Source organism: Nomascus leucogenys, chromosome 22a, assembly GCF_006542625.1.
Source record: "Nomascus leucogenys isolate Asia chromosome 22a, Asia_NLE_v1, whole genome shotgun sequence".
NCBI classification, from domain to species: domain Eukaryota; kingdom Metazoa; phylum Chordata; class Mammalia; order Primates; family Hylobatidae; genus Nomascus; species Nomascus leucogenys.
Genome location: NC_044402.1, coordinates 83,518,671 through 83,541,131, shown reverse-complemented (window position 1 = coordinate 83,541,131; position 22,461 = coordinate 83,518,671). Strand labels below are relative to the sequence as shown.

Here is a 22,461-nt window from a genome sequence, read left to right as displayed (position 1 = left end):
ACTCAACATGTCTTAAATAAGGTATTCTATTGAATTTTCATTGACAATCTGTCCACAGTGATGCCAATTATCAGCTCTTACTCTAGCTTTTCTCTTTTGTTTTTTGAGACAGAGTCTCGCTCTGTCGCCCAGGCTGGAGTGCAGTGGTGCAATCTCAGTTCACTGCAAACTCTGCCTCCCAGGTTCAAGCGATTCTTCTGCCTCAGCCTCCCAAGTAGCTGGGACTACAGGCATGTGCCACCATGCCCGGCTAATTTTTTTTTTGTATTTTTAGTAGAGACGGCGTTTCACTGTATTGGCCAGGCTGCTCTTGAACTCCTGACCTCGTGATCTGCTTGCCTCAGCCTCCCAAAATGTTGAAATTACAGGCGTGAGCCACCGCACCCAGCCGGCTTTTCATTTCTTGAAGAGACGGGAACAACAAATCTTCGTAGATCTAAACTCAGTTACATTTTAAAATATAAAATTGTGTGTCTTGCCAATAGATTTTTTTTTTTTGAGACAGAGTCTGACTCTGTCACCTAGAAGTGCAGTGGTGCTATCTCGGCTCACTGCCACCTCCACCTCCCAGGGTCAAGCGATACTCCTACCTCAGCCTCCTGAGAAGCTGGGATTACAGGCACCCACCACCACGCCTGGGTAATTTTTGTATTTTTAGTGATGGGGTTCTGCCATGTTGGCCAGGCTGGTCTTGAACTCCTGGCCTCAAATGATCCACCTCCTTGGCCTCCCAAAATGTTGGGATTACAGGCATGAGCCACCACGCCTGGCCACCAACAGATTTTTTAATCCAGAATTTGACAGCAAGTAAGTGTTACATCTTTTAAAACAAATAGCTTCAAAGAAATATATTAATAGGGAAATATTAAACATAGCATTTTTATTAAAGTATATCAACACCTAGAAACAATAAAGGGTACATGATGAATATGTATAAAAATAAGTAACTCAAAGCTTTCCTTGAAATAGAAAAGTCTAACTATAAGTTATTTTTTGTGTACATCAATTGAAACAAACCATAAGTTTGTTAATTATAATGCCATTTTATGTATTGCAAGAATATACAACTTCAAAGTCTTCTGGTTTAAATTCCTAAATAACTAAAGGGTAACTAAATATGTTCAGGATCCTTCAGGCAGAAAAATCAACTATTTAGAGTCACCTGGAACAAATAAGTAATCATGCCACATTTCTGTTGTTTTTAAATTTATCATGGTTTTGCTTATAAAGGTATTGACTCATTGGGTTAACTCTGTAAGGTTATAAGATGATATTCTGATTTATACTTGCTACATTTATGACTACTTGGAGAAACAACACTTGAAGGGAACCTTCTATATATATTTAAACAATCCGAGTTACAAATAATCATGCTGACAAATTCAGGTTTCCCCATTACCACTAAAATTATCAGAGTCTAAGCTGAAAAAAAAAATCCAAGCATTGTATTCATACATTTTAATCAAGGTTCAACAGGGAAGAAGGGAAGAAAAAGTAAAATTGCAAACAAAATGTTAAATACTATACTCCATTTCCTCTGAAATATTTGTCTTTGAATTAGTATATTGGTCTAAATTTTGCCTCCAAAAATCTAAGAAAAATATTGTTTGGTTTCTTCAAAAATCTACATACTTCTTGAGTTTTCTATTCAAATTTTATGTAATCAGAAACCTATTTTAAAGCATAAAATTAGAAAAACATTTAAAAATTATTAACTTCAATTAACCTCAAATAAATAGAATTGTATTGTATGCTCCACTGCCTTTGTTCTACTCAGCTTTTTCAGTTTGCAGTTTAAAGCCTCCATATTTCTTTTCAATGTTTAAAAAGACATGCTGTTTTCATTTTCCCTTTCCTTTAAAAAATGGCAGAATAATCTATTTAAAAACAAAGAGGAAAAAACTCCTTGAAATATTTTTCCTCTCCTTTAAAACGTACCTATATTTGGTGTATGTATCTTTTAAGTTTACAGTACATGAGAAAGAGGATCATAATCATAAAGTTCTATTTTAAAAATAACTAGGAATGACAGAGTGATTTATCTCCATGGGAAGTGCAATAAACATATTGTATAGTATACATGACCTTATGCTTTACTTGGTGCCCCTAAAAGACTGAATTATATTCATTGATCTATTTTAATACAGCAAACTACAATTTAACATTAAAACAAACTTGATGCTCAAAGCACTTCTGTAGAAGATACAAAAGATAAATGTTTGAATCTTACCCAGATCACTATAGGCAACAACTAAGCATATAAACTACAGACATAAATAATACACAATCCAGGCCAGGTATAGTGGCTAACGCTGTAATCCCAGCACTTTGGGAGACCAAGGCGGGCGGATCACTTGCGGTCAGGAGTTCAAGACCAGCCTGACCAACATGGTTAAACCCCGTCTCTACCAAAAAAAATACAAAATTTGCTGGGCATGGTGGCACATGCCTATAATCCCAGCTACTTGGGAGGCTGATACAGGAGAATCGCTTGAAGCTGGGAGGCAGAGGTTGCAGTGAGCCAAGATCACGCCACTGCACTCCAGCCTGGGCAATAAGAGCAAAACTCTGTCTCAAATAATAATAACATCATTAAGAGCAAAACTCCATCTCAAAAATAATAATAATAATAATACATGATCCATTATGAACAAATTCTATCAAGGCTTCATGTGACATTTAATGGCTGAAAACTAAACAGGACTTAGCAAAATAAAATGTATTTAAATACATCCTTTCTTGTGAAAGGAGAAGGCTCATCCAGTGATACTGACCATAGACAGAACCTATACATCAGTCTCATATTTAAGAGGGTTCTGCCTGCCTTGGTTGGCTTCAAAGAGCTCACTGTAGGTTGATTATATTTAGACTGCTTCTTAGCAGAAGCAGAGTTCATAACAGTTCATAACATCACAAGTGATGGCATCTTGTCACGGTGTAAGCGATCTCAAAACATAACTTGCATTTATCACTTCTACTTTTTGCTCATGACAGCATATGAAAGCCTGCCTTCTTAAATGCACAGATGTGCTCAATATGCACTTTCCATCTATGCTTGCTCTCTATAATGTATATTTAAGAAGAGCTCAAGACTTTTAAAAATAAAATCTACATGGCAATGATATCTTCTAAGTCATGAAAAACTATGTGGAAACTATCAGGCCAGGCGTGGTGGCTGATGCCTGTAATCCTAGCACTTGGGGAGGCGGGAGGATCACTTAAGCCTAGGAGTTTGAGATCAGCCTGGGCAACATGGCAAGACTCCTGTCTCTACAAAAATAAAAATAAAATTAGCCAGATGTGGTGGTGCACAGCTGTAGTCTCAGCTACTCAGGAGACTGAGGTGGGAGGATTGCTTGAGCCCAGGAGGTAGAGGCTGCAGTGCGTTGTGTTCATGCCACTCCACTCTAGCCTAGGTGACAGAGCAAGACCCTGTCTCGAAAAAAAAAGAAAAGAAAAAAGAAAGAAACTGTCCTAATTAATTAATTTTAAGTATACCATATTCTGAAGAAAAAATCAAAATCTTTAAGCAAATTTATAATGTACAGAGCTCAGTCCTGCAAATACAGAGACATTAAAGAAAAAGAACCTATTCAAAGGCCGACGATAAAACTGTAAATGATTCTGGGTCTCCTAAAAGTATATTTAAAGTTTCTTATAAAACCATAACCCTTCTCCCCTAAAAAATATGTTCTCTGGTAGAATACTGAAGTAGAAAACAGACCACTGAACAATGATCTTGCAGTATCAAACATTTTCTCAAAAAATTATGACATAGGATCAAAAAACAGAATGCTAGGCACCCAAGATAAAAAGCACAAAATGTTAAGAGAATAGATCACCTATTCAAAGAACCAAAGCTCACAATAACGTATGACAGAATATCTACACATTAAAAAAAAAAAAAGAAAGAAATGCAGATAACAGAATTGAAAAAACCAAAATGAGGTCGGACGCAGTGGCTCACACCTGTAATCCCAGCATTTAGGGAGGCCAAGGTGGATGGATCACCTGAGGTCACGAGTTCGAGACTGCCTGGCCTACGTGGTGAAACTCCATCTCTACTAAAAATACAAAAATTAGCCGGGCATGGTGGCAGGCACCTATAATCCCAGCTACTTGGGAGGCTGAAGCAGGAGAATCGCTTGAACCCAGGAGGCAGAGGTTGCAGTGAGCCGAGATTGCGCCATTGCACTCCAGCCTGGGTGACGAGAGACAAACTCCATCTAAAAAAAAAAAAAAGAAGAAGGCAAAATGAAAAGTGTATATTTTTCATAAGAGAACATAAGAATTTTGTGAATACTGTAGCCACTGTATAAATATTGTATAAACCTTCAGATACTGGTTATCTCTTTTGGGAGATTGAAGGTATTCATTTTTAATCTTAAAAAGATTCTTTAAAAAGAAATTTACTTCCCTTTGAAATAGTAAGTTAAGTAGCATTTCAAGTTTTTCTTTCATAAAAACAGTTGCTGGAACAGAAAAATCGGCTTCATTAAATGATTCTCTCCATGCTCTAAATACACATTTTAAATTTAAACCTTTTTCTTCTACAGAACGCAATGATTACTAATACTTTGTTATTTTCCCTTAGCAATTTAAAAAAGCATTTAATCACACATTATAATAACAAAGAGAAAGTAAAGACATTTGAAATTTACTTATACAGTAGGTCAGGACAATCAAATTGACCTCCATTTATGCATTAAAAAGTCAAGAGAAAAAAGGGAGTTTTGCTAGTCTACTCTCCAAAAAAGGGAAAAGATGGCTATAGAAGTCAATTCAGAAACTACAGTTGTCCATTGTCTGCTACAATGCAACTCATGAACTGTTCTCCTGTATTCTGTCACACTTATTGCTTTCTTTGCCCTCTTGATATGTACGAAGCTGCTCCATGAAGCCAGAATTTGGACATATGGAAGGTCTTGCATTTTTCACCAAAGAAAAAGCACTGGTAAATGAGGTTTGTTCAGAATTCATCAGGAAACCTATTACAATTGCAGCAGCCCTGGAAACGCCTGCATTACAATGAACAAGAACCACTCCATCCTACAAAAAAAAAAAATCAAAAAAAAATCTTCATTATTCATTTGAGAAAGGTTATTAAATCAATTGCACATTCTTATACTACTTGAAGGTATAATATTCAATTTTATTGATTTATTTGATTCAATTTATTTGATTATTGAAATAAAATTCATTACCAGCAACAAATGGAAACTCAATCAATCAATCAATCAATCAACCTGTACCTCCCTTACCTACTAACCCATGATTGAAATTCTTTAATGATGTTTGGAATTCTGAAACAGTATCTTTCATTAAACTAAAGTAATCCAGTAAAGAACACATTAAAACCTAACAACTTAGTTGCCAAATGTATCAGTAAAGTACACATAAAAACCTAATAACTTAGTAGTCAAATGTATCAGTAAAGTACACATGAAAACCTAACAACTTTGTAGCCAAATGTATCAGTAAAGTACACATAAAACCTAACAACTTAGTATATAAGTGTATATAAATAAGAAAAAAAACCACAGGAAATATATGTGGAAACATAAAATAAAATAATAACTATAAACTAAACAGAAAGCCAGAAATACTCCAGAGTATAATTAGTGTTCTCATAAATAAGCTAGTGTCAATGGCTTGCAAATCTGTTTAAATAATCAGCAAGGAAAAAATTTTCTACCCTTGGACATATTTTATTCTGGCAGGAAGTTACTTAAAAATATTTAAACTTATGAGGTAGTAAAATGTGACACAAATAGCTCATAACAATGTGAAGTGGAAAAGGTAATCAGACACCAGCATGAGGTCAGTAAATGAAAAACGTTTCAGGTAACTTGCAAATGATACTTTCCAAGTGAAAAGAGACACAGTGCAAGACCAATGCTGATGAGGGCAATATTGTATTAATAATGAATGTGATAGATCTGATGGGACAGTATTGGTACAGCTTGGCCTATCTGAAGCTTTTAAAAAGTTAATGATCTAAATGAAATGTGGTGAACTGTGAGCACACCCTCCAGAATTAGATATTTTAGTTACTTCATTTCTTGATTCTTTACTTGGTACAACACAAAAAAAGACGAGAGCAGGAGGGAAAAAATATACTACTGAAAACCCTCTACCCAAAGCACATATTAACAATACTATTGTTATGACTCATTGGATTATTTTACTTCTGCAAGGCAGTTTTCTGATTTATACATCTGTTGCAAAACTCCTTTCCTTGATCAGCTGTAACAAATTTGCAAGTGCATCTCTTTTCAAGAAAGCCAAATGATTAATAACAAAATTAGTTAACATTTTGAAAATCCTCATATAAAAAGGACAAGATCAATTGTTTTCTTTTTTCACATCTTACATTACTATGGGATATTACTGTTTTCTATAGATATTTATGACTCATTTTCAAACTTCAACAGTTTCTATATAAGAAAATCAAAACACAAATATTCACTATACACCTTGGGAACTTTTCTCATTTTGTAGCAATAGCCCATTTTTACAAAACTTAAGATGTTTAAAAATTATATTAAAGTAACTGATGAAAATTATTAATGAACTTCATTTAGCATAAAACAAATTAATTAGATACTCCACAGAAACTTGCAATCATAAGCTTAATAAGCAAGAGATATCGTTCAATGTCACTTTTAATATTTCCTGCTTATATACTAGTTGGCTTTACTTTATGATGCATACATAGGCTTTTGAACATGAAACTAGCTTTATTTTCAGTCTTACACATTGTGCATCCGATTTTAGCTAATGTTTTAAAATGATATTATTTTCTTCTTTCTACTTTATATAATAGCTGTTTTTCTACAGCTTTTCAATTTACCTACTTTCTACCTTTTGATTATTCCTTAGGTATCATATTGTCCTTGAAAGTATTTCCAGAGAAATTGCTGGCTTTATATCCCTTTTCCAGAGCTCAAAATAGTAACAATTTATAAACCATTTTTTTTCCTTTGCACTTGCTGTCGTCCTATGCCTAGAAGACCTTTGTTCTTCTTGGTACAGCTAATTCTGACTTCTGTTCTAAGACTGCCTCTTTCCAAGTGAAATGAGGGCAGGAGAAATGTCTCAGCCATCTTTGTATGCCTGGTATTTAGTGTAATTCTTGGCATATAGTAGTTCTTCCATAACCGTTTGCTAAGTTAATAAATTTGGTCTGCATTACTGAAAGAAAAGTGTTCTTTCAAAAATTCAAAATCACCATTTTGCTATGGGCAAGTAGTAACCTATAGGCAGACAGTAATTATGCTATGTTATTTCCATTTCATAGAGTTGTCTTTGTTCTTGTGCTGTTATAGTTTTCAACTAGATTGCAAGCTCCTTGAGGGCAGCAATGTGTATCCCTCACATCTTCTCAGAATAAGTAATTAATATTTGTTAACAGTAACTGAGCCAGGCCCAGGTGTTTTTCCTTATATTTAACTTCCATTAAAACTTCGGCATGGCCAGGCACAGTGGCTCACACCTGTAATCCCAGCACTTTGGGAGGCTGAGGCAGGTGGATCACAAGGTCAGGAGTCCGAGACCAGCCTGGCCAACATGGTGAAACCCCATCTCTACTAAAAATACAAAAATTAGCTGGGCATGGTGGTAGGCACCTGTAATCCCAGCTACTTAGGAGGCTGAGGCAGGAGAATTGCTTGAACTCAGGAGGCAGAGGTTGCAGTGAGCTGAGATCGTGCCACTGTACTCCAGCCTGGTTGACAGAGTAAGATTCTGTCTCAAAAAAAAAAAAAAAAAAAAAAAAGCTTGGGCATAAGCACTATTCATAATAGCAAAGACATGGAATCAACTCAAATGCCAATCAATGATAGCCTGTATATGAAAATGTGGTACATATACCCCATGGAATACTATGCAGCCATAAAAGGAAAGAGATCATGTCCTTTGCAGGGACATAGGTGGAGCTGGAAGCCATTACCCTTAGCAAACTGACGCAGGAACAGAAAATGAAACACTGCATGTCTCACTTATAGGTAGAAGCTGAACAATGTGAAGACAGAGACACATGGAGGGAACAACACAAACTGGGGGCCTGTTGGGGTGAGGTGGGGTAGGAGGAGGGAGAGCATCAGGAAAAATAACTAATACATGCTGGGCTTAATACCTAGGTGATGGGTTGATAAGTGCAGCAAATCCCCATGGCACACGTTTACCAATGTAACAAACCTGCACATCCTGTACATGTGCCCCAGAACTTAAAAAAGCCTTGGGTATAATGTGATAGTCTGCAAGTGTTTGACAGCCACCTATGATGAAATAAGAATTTTGCAGTGGAATGAAAATCAATTGTCACTAAAAATATACTCCTTAGTTCAGCGTTCGGGTGGGGTGGGGGAGTAGCCAAAATCTCTCAAAGAACTAAGCAATGTCTTGGTTTATATTCAGGCACAACCTTCTTATCCTGCAGAGGTCTGGTAGCAAACTGGACCACACTTTGAGGAGCACAGGTCAGAGCAGTCCACTCATGACTATCCACAGTAGTAGAGGGGAATGTAAACATGACAAATACAAAAAAGTGATGGGTTAGACTGCTTTGAAACAAACTGGAAGAAGTAAGGCAAGAGAATAGGGTCTGGCGGCAGGGAACCTAAGTCTGTCTCACTCCGATTTCCTAGAACTAAAGTCAAAGGAAAACCCTAACTTTCCACACCTAAGTAACAAAAGGACCAGAGTCTACTGCCTTTGCAAACCCCCCACCTTTTCTGCATGCAGATGGAAAATTTGTTGTCCACAACCAATCAGACTGATTGCAGGCCAAGTCTTCATTTGCATAGAAGTATAACTTTGTAACTTCACCCTAGCCTCTCATTGGTTGCTTTTTGCAACCAATCAGATGTTTGCACAGGAGGGTGACCTTTGTAACTTCACTTCAGCCTCCGGTTGGCTGCTTTCTCCAACCAATCAGACTGACTGCAGGATACCACTTCATTTACATAAGGTGAGCATGAACTGGCCATTGGGAAACTTCTAGTGGATATTTGGACCCAAGAAGATTCTGTATCCTGTCCCTTGGACCGCTGCTTGGACCTGCTCCGACACTTTCGCTTTCAATAAATCCCTGCTTTTGCTCTTTTGTTGCTTCATTCTTTCTTTGCTTTGATGGGCGTTTTGTCCAACTATTTGTTCAAAACGCCAAGAACCTGGACAACTTGCAGTCATGACCCTCTATTGGTAACAGAAGCATCTAAAAACTTAGTGAATTTAGGTACTTATTTAGACCCATAATGTTTCTCTAATGAACTTTTACTTATATTGAACAAAAAACTACCAACAGCTTACATGTCTCATAGTAGGCAATAAGATAAATTATAGAATCACCAACTACCAGAATACCGTGCAAAAATGTAAAATGACTTGAATCATTAAGTATAAAAAGCAGGCTATACAGAGGGGACTAGGGCCGGAGACGGGACCAGGAAGGAACTGAGGACCAAGAAGTGCAAATATCAGTACCCAGGACCAGAGTGGCCGCCCAGAGGCCCCGATCTCATGTGTGATATCACCCTGTCAGCCCTCCCCTCCTGAGCAGGGATCCAAGAATGTGCCAAGAGTCCTGCTGGCCTCAGCCAGATAGGCCTGTACATAGGGTCCACGTGCAATAGGGAGGGACATCTTCTATTTTTTGCTGCCCACTCCCAGCCCACTGTCTGGGACGGGGGGAGAAGGTATTTTCAAGATAAAGCACAGGTACCACAAATAAAATCATGAAGTTGCCAAAAGAAAAAAAAAGCAAGCTATAAAAGAATATAAACTGTATGATACTATTTTCATAAAAATATATATACAGGTCTAGAAAAAAATATCAAAATGCTAACAATGCTTATATCTAAGTGTGGAAGTATCTTAATTTTCATCTGTATTTTCCATTTTTTCTACAAAGAACATGGACTACTTACATCATGTTTTTAAAATCACATCTTATAAATAATAAACACGAAATATCAAATATGCATTGTCATACTTTGTTACCTTGCACATAACAAGAGGGGACAAATAAATTTAGTTCTTAAAAGGACTCTTTGGGCTATAGAAGTTACCATTGCTTTTCCTCTCAGGTGTATTTCTGTCCCTTTAGGCATAAAGGAAGGACAGAGAAACCAAACAGAGTTTTGCAAGTACAGAGAGAAATGAGTAAAGACTTAGGAAATGGAAACCATTCCATTTCGCAATGGTATGTAAAAAGATGAAAACAACAAACTAGAGCCTAGAAAGGTAGTTTTAAAACATGTAATTCACTGAGTAATTAGATTTAACAATACTTAAATATAAAATAGACAAAGGCGTGAAGAGATCTTTTCTTAAAAAATGAAAAAAATTCAAGAATTCTATTGCTAAAACAAAATATATATTAGCTTTCCAGGCATGGTGGCTGATGCCTATAATTCCAGCACTTTGGGAGGCCAAGGCAGGTGGATCACTTGATGTCAGGCGTTTGAGACCATCCTGGCCAACATGGCAAAACCCCATCTCTACTAAAAATACAAAAATTAGCCAGGCGTGGTGGCACACACCTGTAATCCCAGCTACTAGGGAGGCTGAGGCAGGAGAATCACTTGAGCCCAGGAGGTGGAGTTGCAGTGAGCTGAGATTGTGTCACTGCACTGAGTTTTCAGGGCAGGGAAATACTGGCTGAGGTTAGAATCCCGGTATAAGACATAAGGCTTGAGAGGGTAGAACATATTTCTGAAATCTAATTCATCTTATCAGAAACATTTTCTGCAACTCCTCAGATTCTTGTGGTGCTGCCATCTCACAGACCCTCTCAACACACTCCACCTCGGCTACCACCTCCATGGCTGACTGCTCTCCCCTTAGGTCCATTCACTTTTGCCTGTCAAAGAAGGAGCTCTTCTTCCATGGTGTCCACAGCATAGACAGGCGTAATCTGAGTTCTGGATTTTCTATTTCTCAACTTGGTTGAAAAGTTGTATTACAGGGTGTTAGATTTGGCTTCAAGGTGGTTGCTGAAGGAGTGGAATGTTATAACACAGAATTGTGGGGTTGGTTATATCCCCACTGGCAAACTTTGACCAATGGGAAACAGGAGCTGACAGGAAGCCAGGCAGATAAATCCTCCCTCCCAGGCTGGGTTGAGGTGCAGTTTCTTTGTACTGCCTGTCCAGAGATATTTTGGGTGGTAGAGTAGCTGTACCTGCTGAATAGCCAACAGTCAGCTCACTGTGAAATGAGCCCAGCAGGGTAAATGCATCACTTTGTATTGCTTCTCCTCCCACCTTGAATCACTTTCCTTTTTGCCACTCTCACTGCCTAGAGATTGTACCTCTCAAATTAAGCATCAACTCTAAATCCTCATCTCAGGCTTTATTTTTAGGAAACCCAAGCTAAAATCCACTCTAATTTACTGGCCCAAATTAAGGCAAACTTTATTTTTTTAACTTATTTAAAATTCCAAGCTTATTAGAATATTCAATCTCTTGCTTTTCTTTCTAGATACTATTAGCCTGTCTAATTTTTACTTGCAACATTTACATCTCTTCTAATGTTAATATGAATATGGATGATATCTATACTTTGCCATCTCTGGCATACTCTACAGCTCCTTGGAGAAGGAGCCAATACAGAAACATCCTTTTTATTTTTAAAACTATTAACTCACACACTGGAATGTTACAATCCAGAGCCTGTAAATTTTTTCACAAGAAAACAGAATGGTCAATATTAGGCTTTGAATTAGAAAACCTCTTCCTTGGCCAGGTGCGGTGGCTCACGCCTATAATCCTAGCACTTTGGGAGGCTGAGGCGGGCGGTCTGCTTGAGCTCAGGAGTCCAAGACCAGCCTGGGTAACACAGTGAAACCCTGTCTCTACTAAAATACAAAAAATTACCCGGGTGTGGCAGTGTGCTCCTGTAATCCCAGCTACATGGGAGGATGAGGCAGGAGAATCACTTGAACCCGAGAGGCGGAGGTTGCAGTGAGCCGGAGGTTACAGTGCACTGAGATCACACTACTGCACTCCAGCCTGGCAACAGAGCGAGACTCCATCCCAAAAAAAAACACACAAAAAACAAAAAACAAAAAAACCCTCTTCCTTTGCTTCCATCCAAATACAGTCATGCATCATTTAATAATGGTGATGCATTCTGAGAAATGTATCTTTGGGCAGTTTCTTCATGGAGTAAACATCACAGAGTGCACTCACACAAACCTAGAATGGTATGGCCTATTGCTCCAAGATTACAAACCTGTTCAGATGTTACTATACTGACTTGTAGGCAACTGTAACACAATGGTATGTATTTGTGTATCTAAACATACATAAACATAGAAAAGGTATGGTAAAACTACATTTTATAATCTTATGGAACTGCCATCATATATGCAGTCCAAACATCTCTGTGCACTGCATGACCGTATCTGCTATTAAGTAAAGTTGATGAACAGTAGAATTGAATAGTTTTATATTTTCTCGGTAGTCTAGTAGGAAGGCACGTAGAACAGTGCTGGGCACCTAAGGCATTCAATAAATATTACTAAATGAAAGGAAAGAAGGGAGAGAGGAAGAGAAAATGGGAAGGAGAAAAGGTAAAGGGAGAGGAGGTAGGACAGAGTTCAATTAAACCTGATTGTAATCCTGTCATTGTTAGGTGTTCCAGAAGAGTTATTTCTCTCTGTAAATGCTTCTACTTTCCCATCTACGTATCTTACATAAAGTCTGTAAGAATTATTTGCTGACTAAAAATGATGACATTTCAAGGAATAATTATTGATAACAGCCAACCTAGAAACTTTGCCTGTCAGCATGTTGACTTCAATAACAAGATTGAAGTACTATATGATGTTGGCTATTGTTCTTCTAACTTCAGAAAACCAACAGACAGCTTCTGATCAGCATTTTCATACAATCTAAGTAAAGCAATACACATTTAGTCCTTAGAGTCCTTAAAATTTTACTGCTAAATATGCATAGTTTCACAATAACTATCTCATTCATTAAAATGAAATGCATATTAATCATCATAAATACACTAACAAGTCTAGAGCAGTCTCTGTTTTATAGTCCCCCTGAATATCTTGCAAACTGGTCAGAGGTCAGGTGGCTATAAACCCTTAAAGGAAATCTAACTACATGCCTACAGAGGAAAATTCAGTAAGCAGAGGATTTTATCTCTGAACATTTCTCAGTAAGGTATAGGAAAATTAGAAACTGAATTAATGTTGAAACTAAATATCTCATTGAAAAAAGAGCAATTAACCAAATAATTGTAGGAAATAATGAAATATTGTTAGAAGGGAAATTTCATAATGGTTTTTTAGAGATTCATTATAAAAATAATAAAGATTGGGTAATGGATCCATACTTTCAAATTTCTGCTTCTGCAGAACTGTGGCTCAAAACAAAACTCACCTTTCTTTTTGCTTCTTCAATAAATTCAAAACATTCTGGAAAATAAGACAGGATGTTGGTTTCAGGCAGATCCAATATAGAAATGCTCTTATATGTAAAGTCACTGAGGAAAGCATTTTCAACTCCATATGCAACATTAAGAATATGAGTCACCTTAAAGAGAAAGAAAAAAGATGATTGTTTTAAATCCCATGAATTAGGTTACCTAAAAAGAGACTGGGGTGTTGATGTCTATAACAAGAAAGGTAAAAAATTTAAATGCGACTCACTTGAATGATAATACTGCTTCAATCCCACACCAGAAGTGCTCCTTCTACTATATGTTTTTTTTCTCTCTCTCTTTTAACTTATTGTTATCATCATGTAGAGACAGGGTCTCTTTCTGTCACCCAGGCTGGAGTGCAATGATGCAATCATAGGCCACTGCAATCTTGAACTCCTAGGCTCAGGTGATCCTCCCGCCTCAGCCTCCCAAGTAGCTGGGACTACAGGCGTGTACCACCATACCCGGCTAACTTTTTTTTTTTTTTTCGAGAAGGGGGGGTGGGTGGTCTCACTTTTTTTGCCCAGGCTGGTCTTGAACTCCTAGCCTCAAGTGATGCTCCCACTTCCGCCTCCCACAGTGCTGGGATTACAGGTATAAGCCACCACATCTGGCCTATATATTCTCATAGCCCTGGACTTGCCCTATTACAGCTCATACCACTTAGAGATTGTTTTTCTCTTTCATTGCACTAGAAACTCCATGAGGGTAGGGACCATGTTTAACTTAGTGTTATAAGCGAATGAGCAGTGAGTTTAGCAGAAAATACTTAAAATCTTTCTTGAATTAATCTGTGAATATCTATATAAAAACTTAAATAGGAGAAGTATATCAGTGGTATACAACTTTCCTTTCTAGAATTATTTCCCTATTTTCCTTCATATTCTTTACTTAATAAAATGGTTCTCCAGGATGACTGCACATTAGAGTCACCTGATGAACTCTTAAAAACTATCAATACTACAGGGTCACATAACCAGAGATTCTGATGAACTAATCTGGCTGAAAAGTAAGGGGAGGTGTGGTTGTAAAATATTTTCTTTCAGATGGTACACTTGAGCAACCTCCTCCTCTTGCATCTATGTATTTGAGCCCCTTTTCCTAGAGTCCACCAACCATGTGGAAGAAAGCCATGTAGACAGTCCATTAAGATAATCCAAAGGCTGAGAATCACTTGAACCCAGGAGGTGAAGGTTGCAGTGAGCCACGATCGTGCCACTGCACTCCAGCCTGAGCAAATGAGCGAGACTGTCTCAAAAAAAAAAAAAAAAACTAACAACTTTGTCCACATCTGTACTTCCCCTCTGCCTTCTGATTACAATGAAGGATGTGCTCGTGCATCTTTGATAAGGCTCATTCCAGAACCTGTGCTTGGAGTCACAGTGCTTCCTACTTTCTTGGCATCTCCCCATAGTCATAATTCTTGCTTTTCTGTATCTTCAATTCCTTCTTCTACCATCAGCCTTAAAACATGCTCAAAGCTCTCCCATCCCCCTCCTCACCTATGGCTCCTCTCTCTTTTTTTTTCCCTTTGCCATCACTTCCCCACTTTTCAATCTTTTGCAATATGGCTTTCGCCTTCAATTCAAATGAAACTGTTTCCACCAAACGCACTAACAACCTCTCTGTCACCAAGTCCCATGGACATAATTTAGTCCTAATCATACTTAAACTTTTGCAGCATCTGACATTGCTGACTCTCTCCTCCTTAAAACACTATTCTCTTTAGCTTCCATGACACCACCTTTTTGTTCTACCTTCTTTTGGCCTCTTTTAGATCCTCCTTTCCCACTGCAGACTCTTCTTTGTTTGATCATTCCATATAGGGTGATATTCCTCAATTTATCAGTTCTGTGATAAGATTCTGTCATAGGCCCTCTTCTCTCTTACGTTACACTTTTCCCCAGGCAGCTTCATCTATTCTAATGATTTCAGTAACCACTTAAAAGCTGCAGATTCCTAAATCTATATATTCACCTCTATTCTGAACTTCAGACCCTACATATCCATCCACCTAGATGATCCACATCACCCAAAATCTAACATGTTCAAAACTGAGCACACTGTTTCTCCTTCAAAGCCTGTTCCTTCTAGGTTGTTTTTAATCTCATGGAACAATAACTTTACTTAGTTACCAAAGAAAGCTAGACATCAGCCTTGACTCCTCCTTCTCCCTTAGCCCCACTCCCCATCCTGCCTCAAAAGTAATCAAATTTTAAGAATTCTACCCTCTAAAAAACCCCTCACATCTATCTAATTCTATCTCCACTAAATCTTAATCTCAGCCACTATCATCTTTTCCTTAGATTACTGCAATAACTTTATAATCAGTTTCCCATCTCTAACTTGAGCAACCCTCCAATCAATTTTCCACACTGCTTCTATTGACAAATCTTTCTAACTGCAAATTTGACCTTGTTACACCTCTGGGTAACTTCTCAGTGGCTTTCCATAGTCTTTTGGATCAAGTCCAAACAACTAACTTTGGCTTACATGGCCTTTTGTGATCTGGCTCATGCTTACCTCTCTCTCTGGCCTTGTCTCTTGGTGCCCTTCTTTCTCATACTCTCTATTCCAGGGTCACTGAACTTTTCTGTCCCTGAAAGCATCCGCCTTTCTCCTGCTTCTGGGCCTTCACCCGTATCATTTATTCTGTATGAACACTTTTCTTTCCTTTTTTTTTTTTTTTTTTTTTGAGAAAGAGTCTTGCTTTGTCGCCCAGTCTGGAGTACAGTAGCAAAATCATAGCACACTGTAACCTCGAAATCCTGGGGTCAACCAATCCTCCTGCCTTGGCCTCCCAAAGCCTTGGGATTACAGGTTGTCTACTCCTTTCCTAGCCTCTTCAGAGAAATACTTCAATATCACTTCCTCCAGGAAGTCTCCCCTCATTCACCTATCCCCCCAAAAACAAACCAAACCAAACATGGGTTAAGAGCATCATCTCCTATGCACTTCTATAGCACCCTGTACTTCCCCATCAAAGCACACAAATGCTGTTCTATAGCTACTGATCTCTCTTCTCTGTCTGTCTGCCCCTTAGGCCATAGGCTTCAAGTGAACAAGAATCTCTTGCACTCCTTCAACTATAGCAATTCCATGATCTGAAACAGTGCTCAACAAAATGGTAGAGGGCTAAAAATTCTTTTGAGTAAATGTGTAATAAATCACATCAGTTGTATGGAGTAGAGTGGCTGGAAATGGCATTACAGAAGACGTGGTATGTGAGTTGGGACTTAAGGCATGGACAGGTCTTGGACAAACAGAGATGAGGGAAAGTCTATCCCACACAAAGGAACTACATAAACACAGGCAAGAAAGACATGCCTCCAAGGTCAGGTTCATGAGCGTACATGAAGGAGATCAAGAAAAATGTAGAACTGGAAAGATAGATTACAGATCCACACATTTGAATTATGTGCCAATTATTTTTCAACTCTATTGAAATGATAGCCAAAGTGCTACCAAATAAACTCCATAATATACCAAAGATGGACCAATACAGTTTTTCCTAAATAAAACAATTAAAATATTCTGTGTATATGGTGCCAGACTTAAAGCATTTTTTTACCTTATTCTTTTTCAGTGTATCCAAATCATGAGCAGCATCTTGTGACCCTAGAAGAAATAAATGATACCACCTTGAACACAAATATAATCATCTTGACCTTTTATATAAATTTGTACAGCAATTCTGTTATCAAAAAAAAAAAGACCAACAACTTGGAAGGACCTTAGTCCAACTTTCTGAAGGGCAATTTGATAACAGTCATCCTACATAAACTCTTGGACTCTGAAATCCTACTTCTAAAAATTTGTCCTAAAAGTTATAGATGTTGCAAAGATTAGCCGTAAGGATGTTCACCATAGTATTGTTTGTAATATAAACAAAACAAAAACAAAAGAACACTAAAAACCCAATAATAGCTGTTGCATTAAATAAAAAATGGTACAATTGTGTAGTGAAATACATACAGCCATTACCACCATTAGAAATAAGAAATGTAAGCCTGAACAACATTGTGAGACCCTGCCTATAGAAAAAAATTTTTTTTTAATTAGCCAGGCATGGTAGTGCATGCTTGTATTCCCAGGTATTCAGAAGGCTAAGGCAGGAGGATCCCTTGAACCTAGGAATTTGGGGTTACAGTAAGCCATGGTTATGCCACTGCACTCCAGCCTCGGTGACACAGCAAGAAGAAAGAAAAGAAAAGGACAAGACGAGATGAGACGAGACGAGACGAGACGAGACACGACACGATGGAGGGAGAGAAAGAGGGAGGGAGGGAGGGAGAGAGGGAGGGAGGGAGGAAGGAAGGAAGGAAGGAAGGAAAGAAGGAAGGAAGGAAAGAAGGAAGGAAGGAAGGGACGGAAGGGAAGAAAGAGGAAGAGAGAGAGAAAGAAGAAATGTGGTAAAATATGTATAGCACGGAGGAGTGGTAGCTCCTGTCTGTAATCCCAGCACTTTGGGAGGCTGAGGCGGTTGGATCACTTGAGGTCAGGAGTTCGAGACCAGCCTGGCCAACATGGCACAACCCCATCTCTACTAAAAATACAAAAATTAGCTGGGCATGGTGGTGCACGCCTATAATCCCAGCTACTCAGGAGGCTGAGGCACAAGACTTGCTTGAACCTGGGAGGCAGAGGTTGCAGTGAGCCAAGATTGTGCCACTGCACTCCAGCCTGGGTGACAGAGTGAGACTCTGTCTCAAAAAAAAAAAAAAGAAAGAAAGAAAAATGTTCTCAATGTATCTGGTGACAAAAGCAAGTTACAAAATACCATCATCCATTTTTATAACAACAAAAAATATGTATATGCTTAAAAAATGGAAAGGAGGTGTATATAGACAAAATGTTAATAGTGGGGTGGCAGGTGATTTTTTTTTCTTCTTTATGCTCATTCTGACTTTTTACAATAAACATCTCTTTATTTTGTAACTTAAAAAAGGATATTGCAAAAACCACACACTCACAAGATGACTCTGTGCCAGCTGGTTGGGAACACCCAGTAGCTTAGAGCAAATGCTGTTGGTCTCCAAGATCCCACCCACGCTCCATGTATCACTAGGGCTGTGCCCTTCTACAATCTCTTTCTGTCACAGCCGGCTTCCCAGATCTCCCACACTTGGAAACTGGCTCTAGTTAATAAGCAAGTTCATATGGAGAATAACTAGTTAAAATAAAGTGAGTTTCACAGTTTAAAGATTTCAAGTATTTTACTTTCCTGAATTAGGTTCTAGTTCATAAACTTTTTTTTTTTTTTTAAGTTACCCATCTGGGAATTCAGCCAATTTTTATTATGTGATTTTAGGTGGCTGAAAGGCCAGCAAGTATGCTGTTTGGCCAATATCCTCTTGATAATACCAAGCTTACAGGTTCGTTACTGAGCTCACATTCAGCTTTATTATACTTAAAAGTTAGCCTATCAACATATTAACATTTGTCAAAGCTGAATGGTAAACACATAATTGTCTATTAGTTTCTCTAATTTTCTATAAATTTGAAATACTTCATAATTTTTTTAAAATTCTGTTTTCTAATGTAGAAATCCCTCACCAACTCCAGAGGAAAAAATAGGTTCAAATAATTGAAACTTGGTGGTTTAGTCAGGCACGGTGGCTCATGCCTGTAATCGCAGAAATTTGGGAGGCCAAGGCAGGCAGACTGCTCAAGCCCAGGAGTTCAAGACCAGCTTGGGCGACATGGTAAAACCGCATCTCTACAAAAAGTACAAAAAATTAGCCAGGCATGGTGGTGTGCACCTGTAGTCCCAGCTATTCAGAGGCTGAGGTGGGAGGATCGCTGGAGCCTGGAAGGCAGAGGTTGCAGTGAGCCAAGACCCTGCCACTGCACTCCACCCTGGATTTATTTTGAGACCCTATCTCAAAATAAATACATAAATAATAAATAATTATCTGTCTATATATAATTTTCAAAGCCTAGGACAAAAATGCTGTCTAAAATCTTTCCTCCATTCTTTCAATGGTCCGAGGGCCTATGTAATATTTTTTAAATGCAGTCACTTTTTAGAGTTTACAAACTAAAAAAGATTACATTTTTACAACTCTTCATTTTCTTTATTCATCACCAAAACCAAAAGTTGTTTGGCATGTGGTGCTGGGAGGAAGCTGTGTTGCTTTGAGGAGGTGAAGGAAGCTCTTAGAACCAACCTGCAAACAACCCCAGTCTCCCAGACATAAACTAAATCTGGTCAGAAACAACTCTTTCTCTACTAAAAATACAAAAAAAAAAAAAAAATTAGCCGGGCGTGGTGGCGGGCGCCTGTAATCCCAGCTACTTGGAGAGGCTGAGGCAGGAGAATGGCGTGAACCCGGGAGGCGGAGCTTGCAGCGAGCCGAGATCGCGCCACTGCACTCCAGCCTGGGCGAAAGAGCGAGACTGTCTCAAAAAAAAAAAAAAAAAACAAACAAACAACTCTTTCAACATTCATGTAGAGGAACTGTAGGTGGAACCACCCATGGGTCCTTTAGGAATTAGGCACTTGTAATTAGGCAGAAAAAGGTGCGCTTTCAGAAGAGAGGAGGTTGTTCCTGATCAAAGTATCCCATTCCAGAGAGAAGACCTTATTAGGGCTAGTTTCAGAAGTTCCTCCCAGGACTCTCCCACTATCCTGGGGAGGTTTCCAACCCCAATCTCAACACTACCTTGATCAGTTCACTTTGGATAAGACCACAAATAATAATAATAGTAATAAGCAAAGTTCATGAAGACCCTAAATTGGTGAATGATATATGAAAATTCTACCATAATTATTCCAAGCCATGATTACTACAGTGGAAGCCAAAATAACTGAAAAATGTGCCGGGACATATTTTCTTTCCTAGGTATGGTGAGCAAGGCCTAGGTGAACTTTTCAGATTACCTAAATAACTCACTTTTTCACTGTAAATGTGACAAGAATATGGTACAATTTTTCACGGGGCTGTAGCAACTAGTTAGAGACATTTATTTGGTGAATTTAAAGACAGCCTATGTAACAACTCATATAATATTTTATAACTTATATGTATACTGCAATTGATTTGCATCAAAAACCTTTTACAACAACCTCAGGAGGATCTTATGACATAAGCAGATACTGTTACTTCATCTTTACAAATGGCTTTTTAGAGGACCAGAAAGGATAAATGGCTTGCACCAGCTAATCTAGTAAATTAGAGGCAGAGCAGGATTGAAAATTTGGTCTATGTGAGGCAGCCTAGTATAACAATAGACAGCAGGAGTCCATCAGACTTGGGCTTGATGCACACCTCTGTTATTTACTAGGTGTGTTACCTTGTGTAAATTACTTCACCAATTTTAAATCCTGGTTTCTATTTGTAAAACAAAGCTGATAATCCCTACTTCACAGGATTCCTCAAAGGAGTGAGACACTAGGTGAACAGTACCTGGGCTATTTCTCAGTCTTCTCTCTATTCAAGAATGCCTTAGCTGCTTAGCGACAAGTCATTTAGTCTTTCCAGGTCTTACTTTCTCTATTCATAAATAGAAATAATTCAGACGTACTTGAAAACATTCTTGACTATTTTTTTAAGAACACCACACCATATTCTTGCCAAATTAACAAGTTTGTACTTTTATAACCTTGTTTCATTTGCTATTTGTGAACTATGCTTGTATAGGGGCTCAGTATTTCCATAATACGAAATAAATCATAAGATCTTAAGATCTCCTTCTCTTAAACACTCCAAAAACAGACACCATGAACAGACGTGGCCACAGGAGGCATGTATTCCGCACAGTCTGTAAGAGCTGCGCAGGCCAGCAAGCACAGGACTATTTCGAGTATTAACTTTTCTATTGTCACTTGTAGTTCTGCCTGATACATTCTTTTTCCATTCCTTTTTTTTTTAAGCTGTATCTTTTATAATCCAAGAAAACACAACATCAATGTGTTATTCTCCAGAGAAGTTAGAGAAACGGGAAGAAGGCTTTTCTAAAATTCAAATACGCAGTGCCAAGTGCTACTAGAATAGCATCTGTGCTTCTTATGGGTACACTGTGAGGCAGAAACGGCTCTAGCTGGCTAATGTAAGTTCCATATCCAAAAAAGGAAACAGTTCAGCTTTTCGGCAGGATAGCTGATAATACAGACTACTACGCATAAAGGGGGAAAATGAGAACGTAATCTGGCTAAAAGGACTCAACGATCTAGTGGCAAGTCGATATACTCACCTAGGAGCAACCATGGCTTAATAACGCCAACTTGCAGGTCCGAGCTAAGGTCCTGCACATAACCACAACCACCCCCACTGCTCGGCTCTACTTCTTCCACAACATGAATTCTGGCATCTTTCCATGTTTCTATAATTTTCTTTCCAGTTAGCGTTGTCACCCTGGTGCATTGCTTCCTGAGATTATTCCGGGAGAATGCTTTAATTTCCTGGTTAAGGGAGTGCATTACATGAGCAGTGGCTGGGAACAAATACAAACAAATCCAGCAGGCACAGAGAAGGGCTGAACTGCTCGTCCCTTATTGCCCAGGTAACAAAGACAGCCTCAGAGGTGCTCGCCCATCCAGGTAACAGCAGCAGCCACAGGCCAAGAAACGAGTCGTCCAGCTCCGTTTCTCCCAGCGATGCAATGTAAGGCGAAATTTGATTGGTCATTGAGACACAAGTGCCGATTGGATGCCGTTTCTTCTTCCTGTCAGCCAGAAACCTGCATTTTCCCGAAAGGCTCAAGGGATCCCCTGGGGGAGATTTCTTATTGTTGCTATTTAAATTTAGCTTTATAATACACGCAGAATGGTAAAATATAAGACTTCGTTGGAGAGAGGAATGATATGTCCTGGTTCTTTAAAGGCAGTGATTTTCTGATATATTCTGTTAGTGTCACTTACGGCGGTGACCATAGACGATCCGAGCTGACCTGTGTATCGCTCCCGCTTGAAAGAGGCCGGCGGAGTCACCTTGCAAATCACCCTACGTCCCAAAGCCTTTCTTGCCTGTCTGCTTTTAGGCTAGTCCAGGAGGGCTAGAGCAGACGTTAAAAGTT

General features: G+C 38.6%; 1 protein-coding gene across 3 annotated transcripts; it reads right to left on the bottom strand.

Annotated features, from left to right (window-relative positions):
* Nucleotides 1-486: 486 nt before the first annotated feature.
* DUSP19 (dual specificity phosphatase 19) lies at nt 487-22,239 on the bottom strand. Of its 3 annotated transcripts, none has more exons than XM_030802960.1 (4): nt 21,640-22,239; nt 17,015-17,061; nt 13,401-13,553; nt 487-5,049 (listed from the first exon to the last, which is right to left on the bottom strand). In XM_030802960.1, the coding sequence occupies exons 1-4, from the start codon at nt 21,863-21,865 to the stop codon at nt 4,822-4,824; spliced, it is 654 nt and encodes a 217-aa protein (XP_030658820.1). In that variant the 5' UTR covers nt 21,866-22,239; the 3' UTR covers nt 487-4,821. The 3 variants fall into 3 exon arrangements, with proteins under 3 accessions (XP_030658820.1, XP_030658821.1, XP_030658822.1); XM_030802962.1 differs by having other exon boundaries at nt 861-5,049; nt 13,401-13,435; nt 21,640-22,051; XM_030802961.1 differs by lacking the exon at nt 13,401-13,553.
* Nucleotides 22,240-22,461: the final 222 nt, after the last annotated feature.

Excerpts from the sequence above, each read along its gene's own strand:
- DUSP19 (XM_030802960.1), bottom strand. The coding sequence starts at position 21,865 with ATGCACTCCCTTAACCAGGAAATTAAAGCATTCTCCCGGAATAATCTC. Across the intron at positions 17,062-21,639 it reads TAAGCCATGGTTGCTCCTAG|GGTCACAAGATGCTGCTCAT; the intron begins GTGAGTATATCG and ends TATTTCTTCTAG. Across the intron at positions 5,050-13,400 it reads TTGAAGAAGCAAAAAGAAAG|GATGGAGTGGTTCTTGTTCA; the intron begins GTGAGTTTTGTT and ends TTTTTTTTGTAG.